Source organism: Phialemonium atrogriseum (assembly GCF_030411735.1).
Source record: "Phialemonium atrogriseum strain 8032-3 unplaced genomic scaffold QBC33scaffold_4, whole genome shotgun sequence".
Taxonomy (NCBI): domain Eukaryota; kingdom Fungi; phylum Ascomycota; class Sordariomycetes; order Cephalothecales; family Cephalothecaceae; genus Phialemonium; species Phialemonium atrogriseum.
In genome coordinates this window covers 34,232-49,081 of record NW_026848141.1, presented here as the reverse complement: position 1 = coordinate 49,081, position 14,850 = coordinate 34,232, and the positions used below count along the sequence as shown (strand labels likewise).

Here is a 14,850-nt window from a genome sequence, read left to right as displayed (position 1 = left end):
CCAGGCAGGCTGCAATGTAACAATACCAAAAACCTAAAAAGGGGCAAAGACGGTGTTCCGGAGGACTCAATTAGGTTCGCTGGTGGGGAAAGTGAAGTGTTATCATCATCATCATCATCATCTATATCGAGATCCTCCTAAACTAACTAAGTATCCTGAATTGACTCGGTAAGAGACCGAGGGACGATACAGCATTGGTCTCCTTCTTCTCAGGTGCCTGGCCAGTTGGTGGCCTTCACTCGTCGGCACACATAACCAAATCCCGCCACCCCCTTCCAGTCCCCTCCTCATGGCCTGCTTACGGTCGGGTCTGTCGCCAATCGGCGACCGAGAGAACCGCTCATTCTGTCAGGGTAGATAGAGGTGTAGAGGACTGGTAGACCCAATCGACGCTCCGAATGCCCAGCCTAGACACCACCCATCCTCGAGGCGTGGCTCTGCATCTTCTCCCGCTCTCTCTCTCTCTCACTTCTCTCACTCAGGAAACCGTGGCCCCCCGTAGACCCACGGCTCGGCATCTCCGGCATCTATCCCCACCAGGCGTAGTGGGATAGGGTTTGCTTAGTTGGCCCACCAGTCTCCCTGGTCGCGCATGGCCTCGACGACCTTGATGAAGCCGGCAATGTTGCTGCCGGCCATCAGGCTGGGGAACTCCTCCTCGGCCGTGTCGACGTACGCCATGGCGGTCTTGAGGCCGTTGAGGAAGGCGTTCTTCATGACGCCCTTGAGCTTCTCGTCGACCTCCTCGGCGGTCCAGGTGAGGCGCTGGCTGTTCTGAGCCATCTCGAGGCCGGAGACGGCGACACCACCGCAGTTCGCAGCCTTGCCTATAAGGGGATGGGGTCAGCATATCGGCCTTTGTTTGGGTGGTAGAGGTGCGTGTCGAGTAGTTGTACTTACCAGGAGCGTACCAGATGGCATCCCTCTTCTTCTCCTTCCGGTTGGCCTCGAAGATGTCGATGGCCTCCTGGGTGCAGCCCATGTTGGAGCCCTCGGCAATGAACCTGGCGCCGGCGGCGACGAGTGCCTCGGCCTCCTCCTTGCTGACCTCGTTCTGGGTTGCAGACGGGAGGGCGACGTCGACCTTGCCGACATGGAGCCACGGCCGGGCGCCCTGGACGTACTTGTATTTGGACTTGGTGTCGAACTCGCTGAGCGGCCGGCGCTTGACCTTGAGTTCGGCGATGGCCTCGATATCCTCGGGGGAGATGACATTGTCGCCCTCGGCGACGAGAGAGCCCTGGGAATCCGACAGTGACACGACGGTGGCGCCGAGCTCAATGCACTTCAGCGCGGCGTACTGTGCGACGTTGCCCGAGCCGGAAATAGCCACGCGCTTGCCGGACCAGCCGCCAGCACCGGCGTAGTCGAGCATGTGGCCGACATAGTAGACAAGTCCGTAGCCAGTGGCCTCTGTTGCGCCCGAAAATTAGCCACCGGCCCGATTTAATTTTTTTGACGCTACTACGCGACTTGTTTGTGGGCAAGTCGGCAGTCGGCGTTTTTTCCAAGGTTTCAAAGGATTCAAGGAGAGCGGACTTACCGGGCCTGATAAGACTCCCGCCCCAGCTGAGGCCCTTGCCAGTCAAGACGCCCTCGAACAGGTTCCGCTCCTTGCGGTAGGTGCCGAACATGTAGCCAATCTCGCGGGTCGAGACGCCAATGTCTCCTGCGGGCACATCGGTGTTCGCCCCAATGTATCTGCTCAGTTCCCGCATGAACGCCACGCAGAACCGCCGGATCTCAGCGTCACTCTTGCCCTTAGGGTCAAAGTCGGCCCCACCCTTGCCACCGCCCATATTCTGGCCTGTGAGCGCATTTTTGAAGATCTGCTCGAATCCGAGGAATTTAAGACTGCGAACGGAAACAGACGAGAAAAAGTTAATTACGGACTCCTTCGGGCTCGTGCCAGTTAGATAACGAATCGCCCACACTCACATAGAAAGGTTGACTGTGGGATGCAGTCTCAGGCCGCCCTTGTAGGGGCCAAGTGCCGAGTTGAACTGCACCCGGTAGCCTCGGTTGATCTGGATCTCGCCCTTGTCGTTCTCCCAGACCACCCGGAACTGGATGACACGCTCTGGGACGGACACGACCTTGAGGGCGGTCTTGTACTCTGGGTGCTTATGGAAAAGCGAGCTGTTCTCGAGTGCGCTCACAAGCTCTAGGTAATCATCATGGTGAGCTAAGCACTTGGGGGAGCGGGGTGTCGGCTTGGAGGCATGTGAAAGTCTATTTACCTTTGTAGGCCTGCTCGAACTCGGGCTCCGACGGGAGGTTGGACATGATGGGCGTTCAATTGGGGGGGAGGAGGAGGACAAGGGGGTATCTCAGGTAGACGCTGGATGGACAATGGACAGAAACGCTTTTACTGCTGGGCTTTGGTGTGCTAAGAGGGCTTGGCCTAATATGCCTTTTGCAAAGGGGAAGTGATGATGGGAAGAGGAGAGAGAGAAGGGGAGATCTACAATAACGTCGGGGAGGGCGAAGCTCGAGCTATATAATGGGAGGGAGCGGGTGGCGATGCCATGAAGTCGCTTGAGCTCCGCAGATGAACTCCCTTCCGGGAACTAAAGGGCCGGTAGCTCGCAGGTCGATATCTATCCAAGGCATGCTTCCAAGCAACGACTGGTGAAGTGTCTTGGTGGGGCGGCAGGGAAGGGACAAGAGCCACGATTCAGGACGTGCCAATTGCCAAACGAGCCATCGGAAGAAGACGCCGGTGATCGCTCATCCCATCGCTCCTCACTCCTTCATCGTTATTAGCCCATGGATCGTGCGGCACCACCCCCATTCGTCCCAGACCTAGCTATCGCGAAGGCAGTCCGCTATCGCTCCTCGAGCCTCCCCCTTCTCCCGGAGGGATATTCTCCCCATACAGTATCACTGATGCAGCCTTCGCGACCTCACCGAGCCGCCCCTGGCCTATGATTCGCTGCGCCAGCCTTGCAGCTGGGATCTGAACCTGGAGAAGCAGCCGCATATGCTGCTTGCGCGGTTTCCGCACCGGCATGCCACAGGATGGGGGCCTAGAGGGGAAGAATAAAAAAAGTAAAACAGCCCACGCTGCTCCTTCCGTCGGAGCCAATGGGGGGCGGACGGTATAAGCTAGTTTAGACAGCAACCTTATCTGCGGCCTGCCATTGGACGCCTTGGACGTCAGACAGCCAGATAACGAAGCTGTTAACAAGAGCTTCTTGTAAGCATGTGTCAAGGACGAATCTGGCAGCGGGCTGATACAGGGTCCTGCACGCCGACTTCGCAGCCTAGGCAAACCCCTACCCTGAGACCCGCAGCTCCATCAGCGCAAATTACCTATGGACACCAGGAAAATTTTCTAGGACGTCTCTGAATCAGAAACGCGACTACATTACCGTACTGCATACACATTCAGACTCCAGCAGAAGAAGGCAAGATTAAAGACAATTGTCCTAACCCTAACTATCCCCCCTAACTAGATCTCCTAGCCTTGACCATACGCATGCTAGCCGATCAGCCTTCTGCTTTTCCGCATTCATTCGAAACCCAATTGAGCTTGTTGGTTGGTTCCTTTTCGGAATCCTGTCGTGTGCACTCTCTCCTCCCCCCCCGCGGAAGAGGTAAACCCGCGTCTGGCGTCAGAGCTTAGAATTCGATTGGCTCAGCTGTTACCCGACTCAAGTGTCCCTTCATGTACGATGGTCTGTGCACTCTGCTGATTCGCGACGGAATCGCGGGAAACAAATTGATTTGGTACGCCAGTAGCGCAGGGCGCCCTGAAAGTCGAGCCGTTCTCGTGCGAGCAATTTAGGTCCGCTGGGAACTAGACCGAATCCGTCGCCAAGTATGAAAATAAATCGGAACGAACTGCATCCCACTCTGCATTATTGATCGTCTTTTTTACGGGGGCGCCAGCGCAACCCTCCCTGTCGAACGGGGGGATCTCGAAGCCGTGCTCGGCCATACTACCTGCCTACCCCATCTCTTTGTCAAGGTTGATTGTCATTCTTGATTGTCACTACCCATCCTCGTTTCCTTATCTCACTCAGCCCTCCGCAGTCCACACACTCCAGCAAGCGGGGGCGGCCGTTCTCGACGGATGCATCGTTGCAGTAATCCGTAGATAGATAGTATTAAAATTGGAAGCCTGTTCGGGTAAATTCGCTTTCGTCGGAGACCAAGCCACATGGAAGTTGTTGAAGAAAAAGCATGGCCGAACCTTGGCTTGCATTAGCTCAAGGGCAATGGGATTTATCCAGCCTTCAGATCTGATTTCGTACGATGCTCTGACGTATTGCCTGGGCTAGCCAAGCCCTGCCAAGCCATACAAGCAAGGGTCTTCTCCAACTACACCGAGGTCTGTCTTGCAGGCAAATCGTCAAAAACAGCTAAGCTCAATTCAACCCTTTCCCCAAAATGCAACACCACTGTTATATACCGCCCAGACTTGCCGCAAGTCCCTGCATTCTCCTCTCTTTCCAGCCAATCGCTCTCTCGACGGCAACAACCACCCATCTTCCGCGACAATCCCTCACGGCCAACCTCGCAGCCTTGCACACTCTCGAAGGCGACGGCTCAGCAGCCAGCCCAATGAGTAGTCACCTGCTTCATAGCTGACGATTATTTGAGCAATGCAACCCGGGCCAAGCCTGATTTTTTCTACACTGCAGCCAAGCTGTCGAAGGCATGATATATCACAGTTCTCGGCAGTCCTGCCTGCGTAAGGCGAGCCACTCTTTCCTTACACACTCCCTCACCCTCTCCTTGCCGCTTCTTCGCCTGCGTTAGACTAGCCCCAGCCACCGACATCGCGACCAAGACTTTCCGTCTCGAACGTCTACTGCCGGGCTGACCACCCTCACCCGGTCACCCCAGAATGCCCCATCGAGGAAACCATCGTGTCGGCGAGAGGCTCCAACCCGGTCTGCTTCGATACCGCCGTTTCCTACAAAGTCAACAACGCCGGCCCCATCAGTAGGTCTGTATGGTACACGGGTAGTAGAGTATGGGTGTAAGAGCTTGCTCGAACAAACGAGAGGGAGTGACGAGATCATTGCTGTGAGATGTTACCTGGGAGAGAGAAAGAAACACAGAAGCTGCCGAGGCGGGGGGGGGGGGGACGGGGGGGGACAGTGAAATGCAGTTAAAAGGGTATAGTGATTCCCTTTTCCCGCAGACGGTTGGACTAATATCAGATGGCCTGTCCTTCTGCAGTCACCAATCATCAACAGTCCGCCCTCGAAGCGAGGCCCGGGCCCGGGAAGGTCGTCACGGTGAAGTCGGTTTTGAACACCTTGCAGCCTACGATTCGTCGTACGGGCGTTGTCAGATTGGCTGCCACCGTCTGGGTAGATCGCGCCGTGGGAGGCGTGGTGGGGGGCTTTGCAAGGTCTTTGACTGTAGACTTGACGTCGCTCGTTGGAGGGCGGCCATGCAGCAGACTGATACCTACCTACCCAGCTGTCGCCTGTGAGCTATTCACGATGCTAAGTTCCAAACAAAGTATAGAGTAGACACCAGCGCCGGAACCGGGCCAGGGTGGCAGAGATCCGGATCGTAAGCACCTCGGCCAGTGCAATAGGCACTCGTCTCTTTTTGTCAATTGCCCCCAAGACCAGTATGTCTTGGCCTCATTTCGAGCAACTCCATGCTCATCCAGAGAACCAACCAAGCCAAGCAATTACTCCCCTCCACTTTCCTTTGAAAGGTGTCGGTTGTTCTACGTGACAATCTGGCTCTTGCCAAAGCGCCTCGAGACTCGGCGACGACCTCGAATCCGTGTACCTCGTTCGTCCAGGACAAGTTCCTTTGAGGTTGTCTGAGCAACTATGCGGCTTAACATACATGGCTGCCCCCCGTCCTGGAGCCTTTTCGCACCAGGTTATCGAGCGGGGCGAGTCAACCTCAGCTTCCCCCCAGTCCCTCCCAAACCATCCTCTTTGCGACGTGACAACACCAATTCTACAAATCCCCCCCCAAAAAAAACCCCCCCAAAAAATGCCTGATCTCCTTAAAGCGGAATCCTTGAGGAAGGTGATCGCCGGCCGTTGGTGGTCTATCCAGAGATTTCCAGGCCCCGATCCAAGCTTTCTGGGGGTCGATCACACCGTCGCTCGCCGGCCTGCGACTCGCGGATCTTCTCGCTCTCGGGCCGCGCATGAACTGTCTGTGTGAGGATTACGTGTTCTCCAGGCGAAGCAGACGACTGTCTACGGAAGTACGGAAGATGAGCGACGGGGTTATTTCTTCGGTATTTTTTGGATTGCCTTGGAGTCGGGGCAGTCAGTCGGTGTCTTTTTGGAACGCTGATGAAATTGATTTTTTATGTTTTTATTTCTGTTTGATGGGTTGATTAAGACAAATTCGAAATGGTGATTATCTACCCCCCGGTCTCGCCCTTAACGGCGGGTATCATATTCAAATGCACAAGGAGAGATGGACAAGATCAGGCAAAGAAAAGAAAATAGGATTTTACTGTTGAGACAAACAGACAATAAGCGCAATTAACAGAAGAACAGAAAAAAAGAGTTTCTCCTCAGAGTCCCCGGGGATAAGGTATATAATGGATATATACAGGCTACCTAAACAAATAGCCAGAGAAGCGAATAATAAGGTTTATCTTTTGGTCTAAAGTCATCCGCGCGGCGCCAGTTTGACCCCTCCCGTTCCCCTCCGCGGCCCGTAATAGAACTCCCCTTTGTTTGTCCGCTCCACTGGGTTTCTGCGTAACATCCACTCACACAACCTTATCCGATCAAGTTTGAGGTGGCGGGGAAAAAAAAAAGGTTCGAAGAGAGAGCTGACGAGGAAAAAAAAAGGGGGAAGCATCCCATTATCCCGACGACCGGGCCCGCCGCTTACGAGACTTGCATGACCGTGGGACCAGCCAGGATTATGTCGTCCGAAATGGCACCGTTGACGGGAGCGGCGCTGACGAGGTTGACGTAGACAACGCCGGCCAGGCCTTGGGGAACCTCGCAGCCGGTGGCGGCGTCGAAGGCGGTGAAGGCGGTGCCGCCTGGGACGCCACCGGTGGTGAAGGCGCAGAAGCTGGCCTGGGCCGTGGCGTCAGACTGGAGCTGGATGCGGCTGCCGGCCTGGACGGCGTTGGCATTGGCACCGGCGGCCATAGTCAGGGTGGGGAACGCCGTCAGGATCAGGTTGCTGCCCTCGGGGCACGAGGCGATGAAGGGGGCGGCCAGCGAGAAGACCTGCTTGGGCGACAGGGCTGTATCGAAGGGCTGCGGGACGGCCGCGATCTTGGTGGCCACCCGGATGAAGGTCTGATGGCGGGCTTCGATGGTCAGGATGGAGGCAGCAGTGCCCAGGATGGACTTGTCGGTGATGAGCGGGCCTCCACCGAGGTAGGCGGAGACGCCGACGCTCTCGAGGACGGCAGCGGTGCCGACCATGCCGGCCGCGTCGGTGAAGCCAAAGTTGTACGTGCACGGCTGGACGGGCTTGACACCGGCCTGGGCAATGGCGGACTGCAGAAGCTGGACGTGCGCTTGCTCGCTGGCGCCGATGTTGATCAGATCGGTGATCTCCTGCTGCGTCAGGCCGAGAGCAGCGAAGTCTGATGCTGGGAACTTTGCGAATCCTTGCTGGTAGAAAGTCGCCTCGAGCCACTCCAACGTCAGGGCACTAAGTGGAGCATGTGTTAGCTGGCATGCTCTCGCGGAACCCCTATCCGGTAGCTCATGATGGGTTCGTTCTTACAATTGCAGGATGTCAACATCGGTAAGACCGGATGCGGCAGCAGCAGCCTGCTGACGCTTCATGTGTTCGTGGACCTTGAGTTGCGATCTTGTCAACTTGGGGTGTCCCGGTAGTGCCGACGCAACAGCAGCCAGTCCAGCAACAACGACACCAAGGGTCTTGGTGAGGGAAGGCATCTTGAATCTCGTTGTGGGTTTTATCTTCCTTCTCTTTTCGTAATGAATGTCGAGTCGTCGTTGACGGGGAGCAAGACCAGCCTGGCTAACGTGAAAGAGATAAAAAACAAATCAAGGCCCGCCTGGGTATTAAAATGGATTAGGGTGTTGAATAGGGTCTGTTGAACGAGAGAGACAGACTGGAGCTTGGTAAAGGAAGGTGACGGGGCGATGATCTCGCGAAAGCAGACCAGCGCTTTTAGTATCAAACGGGTGTATGGGATGGACGGACGAGATGGAGAGGAGGGAAGAAGAGTCAAAACAGAGCGGGAAACGGGTTGGGATAAAGAAGGCCTGCCAAGAACTTGCTTCAAGGGGGGGGGGGGGATGGGGGAGACTTCATCTCCCACGGCTGGTGGGACTTCCGCAGACCGCATCACAAACCTCCGGACAGGGGAGCCAAGCAAGGATGCCTTCTCCACTCAGGCTGAGGAGCATCCGGCCAGAGGGTCAGAGTGTGAGCTGGGATGCCAAGTGACCCCCTTGATTTGGGGGGGGTTCCTGGCAGAAGTTGTAGATGTTTCGTTTCTCGCCGGCCGCCCCTCCAGGTAGGGGACATCGGGCAAGGTAGGTCATGTACCAGCCACACCAGGGAGTCAAGCTCAACATCGGCAACAATTGAGGCTGAAGCGAGGCCAATCAGATGGTGCATTTGGTGTTTAAAGTTGGGACGAAGGATGTTGAAACCCCTGTCCAGGGACCCCAGAAGCTTAAACGCTGCAGCGCATGGCCCTGGCGAGAATGACTGCAGCATGTTAGTTGACTGGACCCAAACTTCTAGGGTGGTTGTGATTACCTGCAGCAGGGGTGGCACGGATGAGGCGGCCGGGGTTCTGCGACGTTGGCGTTCTCTCTTCGTGTCTCAGCCACGTTTCAATTGTCACGGACCGCATCGGACCCGCGCTAGATTGCGACACGCACCGCTATCCGAGATCCTTACTCCAGCCCAAAGGTATCGTATCGTCAACCAAATACGCACAGCTCGGAAGCAAGCAAAGGGAAACTGACAGGTACCGCCGCTGATCAATTGCGTGGGGCCTGGAATTGTGTATTCTGGAAGTACATGGAAATTGGGAATGAACGAAATATGGACTCTGTCCACCTCTATTCGAGAAACACTGTTCTACCGCTTCCTTTGTCAGCGAATACGCTGACTTGGTTGTGTTGATAGCAGAGAGCAACCGCAGGTCAGTATTGCATCCAGGTGGCTCTATCCGTATCCGCCATGCAGGAAACAGTCCTTTATCTTCTTTCCACCCTGGCCCTCAGGGTTATCCTGAATGTTTCCTTTGCCAGGCCCGATCGGGAAAACAGCTCGCAAATGAAAGGCATGGGGTTGCAGCTGGTTGACCAGGGCAACGAGCCTGGGAGCCTCAAGTTTTAATCTTGATTAGCCTCCTATGTACATACATACGGATCGAGAGCCCCCCCACTCTCACGTCGAGTAGGTCCGAGTTCCAAAGGAACACCAGGGCACGGCTCTTTGGAAGGAGCAGGGGTCTGAAGTCTGAAGCAGAGGGTCGGCCTTCTGTCCCCTCTAATCTGCTCGGTGTGTCCCTCCTGGTGAGAGGCTAACCCTTTTGTTCGGAAGGAGGGAGAGCCAAGGCAGCTTGGCACTTTCACCACTGCCCCTACTTAATGTTACCTTTGGGGAAGCCAAGCTCATCATTGTAATAGCGTATTGGGTTGACCCAAGAGAGGTTCGGGAGATTGTTTGTGCCTGTGGGATCTGAGGGCTCCCTCTCTTCGACTGGGTTCCTTGGGGAGTGGCCACCTATGATCCGACATGGCTGTCCGGACTCCGGAGAGGTCGCGATTGTGTAAGAACGAACATTCCCCTTCCGCCGATCCCACACAAACCGTTTATCTCTTCCGGCCGGGGGGGTGATATGCCTTCCCTCATCTGTCAGATCGACCCCAATGGATACATATTTTACCGGATCTGTCCTTATGCCGCCTCTTGTCCCCGCTCAAAATATCCATTCTCAATGGGGTCGACGAGGGTCAAAGCTTGACACAGCACCACGAAGGCCCATTGATATCCGATCCAGGAGACATAATGCGCCGCACTACTTATCCTGTAGATCCCTCAACGCTAGAAGACAATCTATACGCAGTCCAGAGGATGACATCAGAAAACGGGAGGACACAAGTGATACGAACTTGATGGCATGGCCGGTTATTAGTATGCCTTTGTTGTTTCTCTGGTCTTCTAATCCTCCTCACACTGTCTCTCCTTTTCTTCTTCCATGCTCTCTCAGCCTCTCCTCTCCTAGGATCCACACACACCCTGACGACTGTCTGTTCGCTACTCGAGTATAGACCCTCCACTTCAGATACTCTTTATGCAGCAGCTCCCCGCGACATTCAACAACAAAAATAAAAAAGACAACGATCCCCGAGGCTTTATACGAGTTGTTGTTAGCAACTTCCCGAAATATATCATTCTCCTGCCTCTCTCCCTCTCCTTCTCCATATACGTATCGCCGCCCCCCTATCTATCTCTCTCTCTCTCTCTCTCACTCTCTCTCTCACACACACACACACTTCCCCAACTATTCTTTCAGATGATGTTTGCCACGTCGGTCTATTGGCCCATCCGCCATCCAGCCATACACCGCTGTAATCAATGTCCAAAAACATATGTGCCAAGCTCCACCTAGAGTGCGTAAGGGTTCAAGGAGCGGATGGTAAGGCATCTGCAAGTGTGTTAGCTGGCACGTATCGAGGGTTTTCTGTAATGCCTTTTGGGGAACTTACGGAGGACTCTTGGAGAGGTCCGTCTTCAAGATGATCGGGACCCGAGCCATCTCTGTCACGTCCTGGATGTATTCGCCTCCCTCCTCCCTCAGCTTGAAAAGCTTCAAGTACTTCTCCTTGTTTGTCAGACGAGTCTCGGGCGCCTCGGTGATAGGGACCTTCGAATCGGATCGTGTGCGCTGGAGAGTGCCAGCAGCGTTCGACGACGATCGGGTCGGGGAGCCGGGGACGCTCTGCGTCGGGCGTTCTGCAAGCGAAGCTCCAGCCATGGCCTCAGTGATGTCCGAGGCATTGTCCTCGTCATCATCAAATAGGGCATCGACATCGTCGGTAGAGATAGTGCCCGTCTCAGTCTGCTTGCGGGCGGCCTCCTCGCGCTCCTTCCTGGCTCGTGCCGCCTCTTCGGCTTGACGTGCAGCCGCCATAGCGTTCGAGATCCTCTGCGACGCGCCGCTAAGCTTAGGCCGCTCGTCTTCGGGGACATACGCCGAGCTCGGCACTCCCTTCTCCCAGTACAGTTCGAGGACTCTCTTCTCCTTCCTGAACTCGGCCTTCTTAAGTGGGAGCTGGTCGCAGTGCACACGCTTCTCGAAGCCCCATTCTGGGATGAGGACGTCGAAGGCTGACTCGTACACGCAAAGGACAATGCCCTCACTGATGAGGTCGCCATTGGCCTCTAGTCGCGTCTTATCCATGTTTCGGCAAGACTCGATGTGCACGCTCTGCTCCTGCGCATTTTGAGCAGAATCCTTCTTTGTGTTGCACGACTCGATAGTCTTGACCAGGTTCTCCACTTCGTCAGTGTACTCAATCTTACCCTCCGAGAGGACAGCCTCCAGCTGCCGCTGGACTATGACATCAGCGTATCGGCAGGTTGGACTGGTGAAGTGAGTGTAGAGCGGCAGGTTTAGCGCGTAGTGCGGCCACAGGTGCTTGGCCATCTTGCCAGCAATGAAGTACTTGGCCCGCTGCATCGACTTCAGGATCAGCGTCTCCATGCCCTTTCGGATGTCGGCATCGTCAACCTTGAAGAGACTGTTCTGGAGAGCGCCGCTGCTGGACGAATCAATCTCGTAGCCCAGGGCAGTCATGCGCTCAACAAAAGTCTGCAGGCGCCGGGGATTGGGAGCCGCCTGTCTACGAAGAAGGGCCTTGTCGGGCAGGCCCTGTGCAAGCCGCTGAGCGACATACGCATTTGCCTTGTGGGTGAGTTCCTCAACCAGCTCAGTTGCAGCGGTTGAGTCGAAGATGTTGTGTTTGATCGGGATGTTCTCGTCATCAAGTTGTTGCAGCAGGCGGAGAGGAGCGATGGGTTCGCCTCCCGCACCCAGACGCGCCTCGCGGAACTTCTGAGCAACAGCCTGTAGTTTGTTAGTTTAGTGTATGCTTCGCGAGTCTGCCCAGATAGGAAGTGCTTACGTTTAGAACCTGGACATCCTTGAGCTGCACAACGTCGTGCTCGAATGCGCCCTGGCCGGAGAGGGCCTCGTCAATCTGAGAAAGCGAGAGCTTCCCACGGCTCTTGATGACGCCCTTTCCAATCCAAGTGTCGCCTTCGGCGACTGCGCCATTGTGAGGATTGACACGGAAGACAACACTGACGGTCAGTCGGTCTTGGCCGGGAGTGAGGGAGCAGACTTCGGTCGACAGCTTGGGCGGCAGCATGGCACAGAACCTGTTGACCAGATGAACGGCGGTGCCACGCTTCTTGGCCTCACGGTCCACGAGCGAGTTTGGCTTAACAAAGTGCGTCACATCAGGAACATGAATTCCAATCTCAATCTTGCCATCAGGCTGAGACTTGACGTGGAAGCCATTGCCGAGCTCGACTGAGTCATCCACGTCGAGAGTGAATATCTTGTCGTCCCGGAAGTCCCTACGGGAAGCAATCGCCGCCTCGTCTTCCTTCGCGATTGTCCAATCTTGGAGGCCGACGCTCCGCAGGACAGCATCAGAGAACTCGTCTGAGGAGAAGTTGTTATCCCGCAGCAGGGCATCAGTCTCGACCTTCAGGTCGCCCATCCGGCCCAGCTGTTCGACAAGAGTACCAAACGGATGGAGCGACGTAATGGGCCACCGCTTGATGCAAGCAACAAAGATCCGATCTGCGTAGTCCTGGTGCTTCTCAACAAAGTCGCGAGGGGCTTGCTCGGTTGGGATGGCGATTAATGGGACACGCTTGTCGGTAGGCTTGAACCACACAATCTTGGGCTTCTCCTGGTGGCGGTTCTCTTGGTGGCGGCCAGAGCCACCATCTCTGGCGGCCCTCTCGGCTTCTTGTTTCTCCTTCGTGGCCTGGCTGCTAGGACGAAGCAGTCCAAGAGTACCTGAGAACATCTGGCCAGCGACACGTTCAATGACAGCAACGATGTGTCCGGCGTACAGCGGTTTCTGTTGGTCGCTAATCTCCTCCTCTTCGACGAGTAGTAAGCTCTGACCCTCGACCTCAACGTCGTCGTTCTTCTTCTGAGTTGGGCGCTGCCGGAGACTACCCCGACGGCGGATGCCGCCCTCGGCGTTGCTGTTGTCGTCACCATTTGCATTGTTGTGACTGCCACCGTTTGTGGAGCCAGACCGAGTGTCGGTAATATCCTTGCGCTTCTTCTTCTCTTCCTTCTCCCGTTTCTGGGACCATACCTCATCGACGTCGAGAAGCTCGACGGCCACAAGATCGCCTTCCAGAGCGCGGTTACGATCCTTGCTGCCGCAGATGAAGATGTCGGCATCAAGGAGGCCATCTTGCGTCGAGACATAGGCGTCGCTGCGGTTCTTCTTGTTCACCCGGAGGATGCCGGAGACGAGCTGGCCGTCCCCAAGGAGAGCCGGCAGGGTTGCCTGGGGCAGGTATGGGGTAAACAGCGTCTTGCGCTGCTGTTGCTGTGGCTGCTGCGCGGCTAGCTGGGGAGCGTGCTGGCTCGCAGACAGACCAAGCATATGCTGGCCGTTCATCTGCGCAGCCTGGAGCGCCTGCAGCTGGTTAATCTGCATCGCGTTAAGCTGCTGGCCGGGATAGAGGCCGGGGACCATCATCTGGCCGGGGAGCTGGACGAGCTGAGGTTGCCCTGGGTACTGGAAGGCGCCGACCGACGAAATGGATTGGTGGTTCACCGAACCGCGAGCGCGATGCCCGGGCTGGAAACCCTGGGATTGCCCTGCCTGATCCTGGCCTTGGTTCTGACTCTGGTTGCGCCAATTGCTGTCAAAATTACGAGAGCCCGTACGGCCGTGTCCGCCCCTACGGTTGAAGTCGCCGCCCTGGCCACCGGAAGACTCGGTCGAGAAGTGCATGGAGCCTCCGCGGCCAGCCGCTCCTCCACGAGCACCGGGACCGACAGCCATGCTCTGGCTTCTCCCGTGGGCGCCTCCACGACCACCCCGGAACGACGAGCCCTGTGCTATCTGGCTATCGGTCGGTGTCTGAGCGGTGCCCTTAGCTTCTTCATCCGGCTTTTCAGCAGGGGAGCTAGAAGCGCCGGGACCGGGGAACTGGAAGGCCGACGTCGTACGCTTCTGTTGGGCTAGTTCGGCCGCCTTTTTGGCGTCGGCCAACGCCAAGGAATGTCGTCTTTGATGGCCACCTCCGGGACCGCCACCCCGTCCTCCCCGAGAGCCCGTGTTGTCCCGACCTTGGCCTTGAGCTTGTGAGTTGTCAAAGTTGCCAAAGGCAGACCCGGAAGCTCCAGAGGAGGGAGCAGGAGGCGGTCCCATGCCCATGTTTGGGAGCGCCGACTGATTACGGCGATGTGAGTGTGGCTGGGTTGGGGGGCCGCCCATGGGGACGTTCTGCTGTTGTAGCTGGTTGGGGAACTGGAAACCGGCCTGTGGCGACATATTGGCCATCGTAGGCTGCAGGGGATTGAAGGCAGAGCCCGGGGGTAGACCCTGGTTTGGGGCCATCATTCCCATGTTGACATATTGCTGTTGTGTAGCTTGGAGATGCTGTTGCTGCTGCTGCAACAGCTCGATCTGCTGCTGGATAGCAAGCTGTTCCACTACAAGCGCGAAAGCTTGTTAGCATGGCCCGGGAACAACCAGATGCAGTACGCAAAGTAGAAGCAACGGGAGATCCCGCCCGACGGAAAGCAAGTATTAGGGTTCCGGACGGGGAGCGTGGCTTACTTCCGGGATTGGAAAACATGCTCATCAAAGGAGTCAACTCGGAAGGGCTCCTGCGATG

The 14,850-nt window shown here is 56.2% G+C and overlaps 3 protein-coding genes across 3 annotated transcripts; all 3 read right to left on the bottom strand.

Moving 5' to 3' along the window:
* Positions 1-16: 16 nt before the first annotated feature.
* On the bottom strand, positions 17-2,466 carry QBC33DRAFT_527447 (uncharacterized protein). Its single transcript, XM_060426981.1, has 4 exons — positions 2,241-2,466; positions 1,939-2,164; positions 1,544-1,854; positions 17-1,413 (listed from the first exon to the last, which is right to left on the bottom strand). Exons 1-4 carry the CDS (start codon positions 2,284-2,286, stop codon positions 479-481), a joined length of 1,518 nt encoding a protein of 505 aa, XP_060286499.1. The 5' UTR covers positions 2,287-2,466; the 3' UTR covers positions 17-478.
* Positions 2,467-6,494: 4,028 nt separating this feature from the next.
* Positions 6,495-8,127, bottom strand: QBC33DRAFT_259160 (ferritin-like domain-containing protein). Its single transcript, XM_060423091.1, has 2 exons — positions 7,699-8,127; positions 6,495-7,623 (listed from the first exon to the last, which is right to left on the bottom strand). The coding sequence occupies exons 1-2, from the start codon at positions 7,872-7,874 to the stop codon at positions 6,837-6,839; spliced, it is 963 nt and encodes a 320-aa protein (XP_060286498.1). The 5' UTR covers positions 7,875-8,127; the 3' UTR covers positions 6,495-6,836.
* A 1,953-nt stretch (positions 8,128-10,080) lies between these two features.
* Positions 10,081-14,815, bottom strand: QBC33DRAFT_527430 (putative cell wall biogenesis protein phosphatase). The gene is made up of 3 exons (XM_060426980.1): positions 12,093-14,815; positions 10,674-12,034; positions 10,081-10,612 (listed from the first exon to the last, which is right to left on the bottom strand). Exons 1-3 carry the CDS (start codon positions 14,577-14,579, stop codon positions 10,573-10,575), a joined length of 3,888 nt encoding a protein of 1,295 aa, XP_060286497.1. The 5' UTR covers positions 14,580-14,815; the 3' UTR covers positions 10,081-10,572.
* Positions 14,816-14,850: the final 35 nt, after the last annotated feature.

Bases quoted from the DNA above. Each gene is read 5' to 3' on its own strand.
- QBC33DRAFT_259160 (XM_060423091.1), bottom strand. From the start codon at position 7,874: ATGCCTTCCCTCACCAAGACCCTTGGTGTCGTTGTTGCTGGACTGGCT. The intron at 7,624-7,698 runs GTAAGAACGAAC...TGCTCCACTTAG, and splicing joins GATGTTGACATCCTGCAATT to TGCCCTGACGTTGGAGTGGC.
- QBC33DRAFT_527430 (XM_060426980.1), bottom strand. From the start codon at position 14,579: ATGGGAATGATGGCCCCAAACCAGGGTCTACCCCCGGGCTCTGCCTTC. The intron at 12,035-12,092 runs GTAAGCACTTCC...AACAAACTACAG, and splicing joins AGGATGTCCAGGTTCTAAAC to GCTGTTGCTCAGAAGTTCCG. The intron at 10,613-10,673 runs GTAAGTTCCCCA...ACACACTTGCAG, and splicing joins GACCTCTCCAAGAGTCCTCC to ATGCCTTACCATCCGCTCCT.
- QBC33DRAFT_527447 (XM_060426981.1), bottom strand. From the start codon at position 2,286: ATGTCCAACCTCCCGTCGGAGCCCGAGTTCGAGCAGGCCTACAAAG. The intron at 2,165-2,240 runs GTAAATAGACTT...ATGATTACCTAG, and splicing joins GTTCGAGCAGGCCTACAAAG to AGCTTGTGAGCGCACTCGAG. The intron at 1,855-1,938 runs GTGAGTGTGGGC...TTCCGTTCGCAG, and splicing joins CCCACAGTCAACCTTTCTAT to TCTTAAATTCCTCGGATTCG.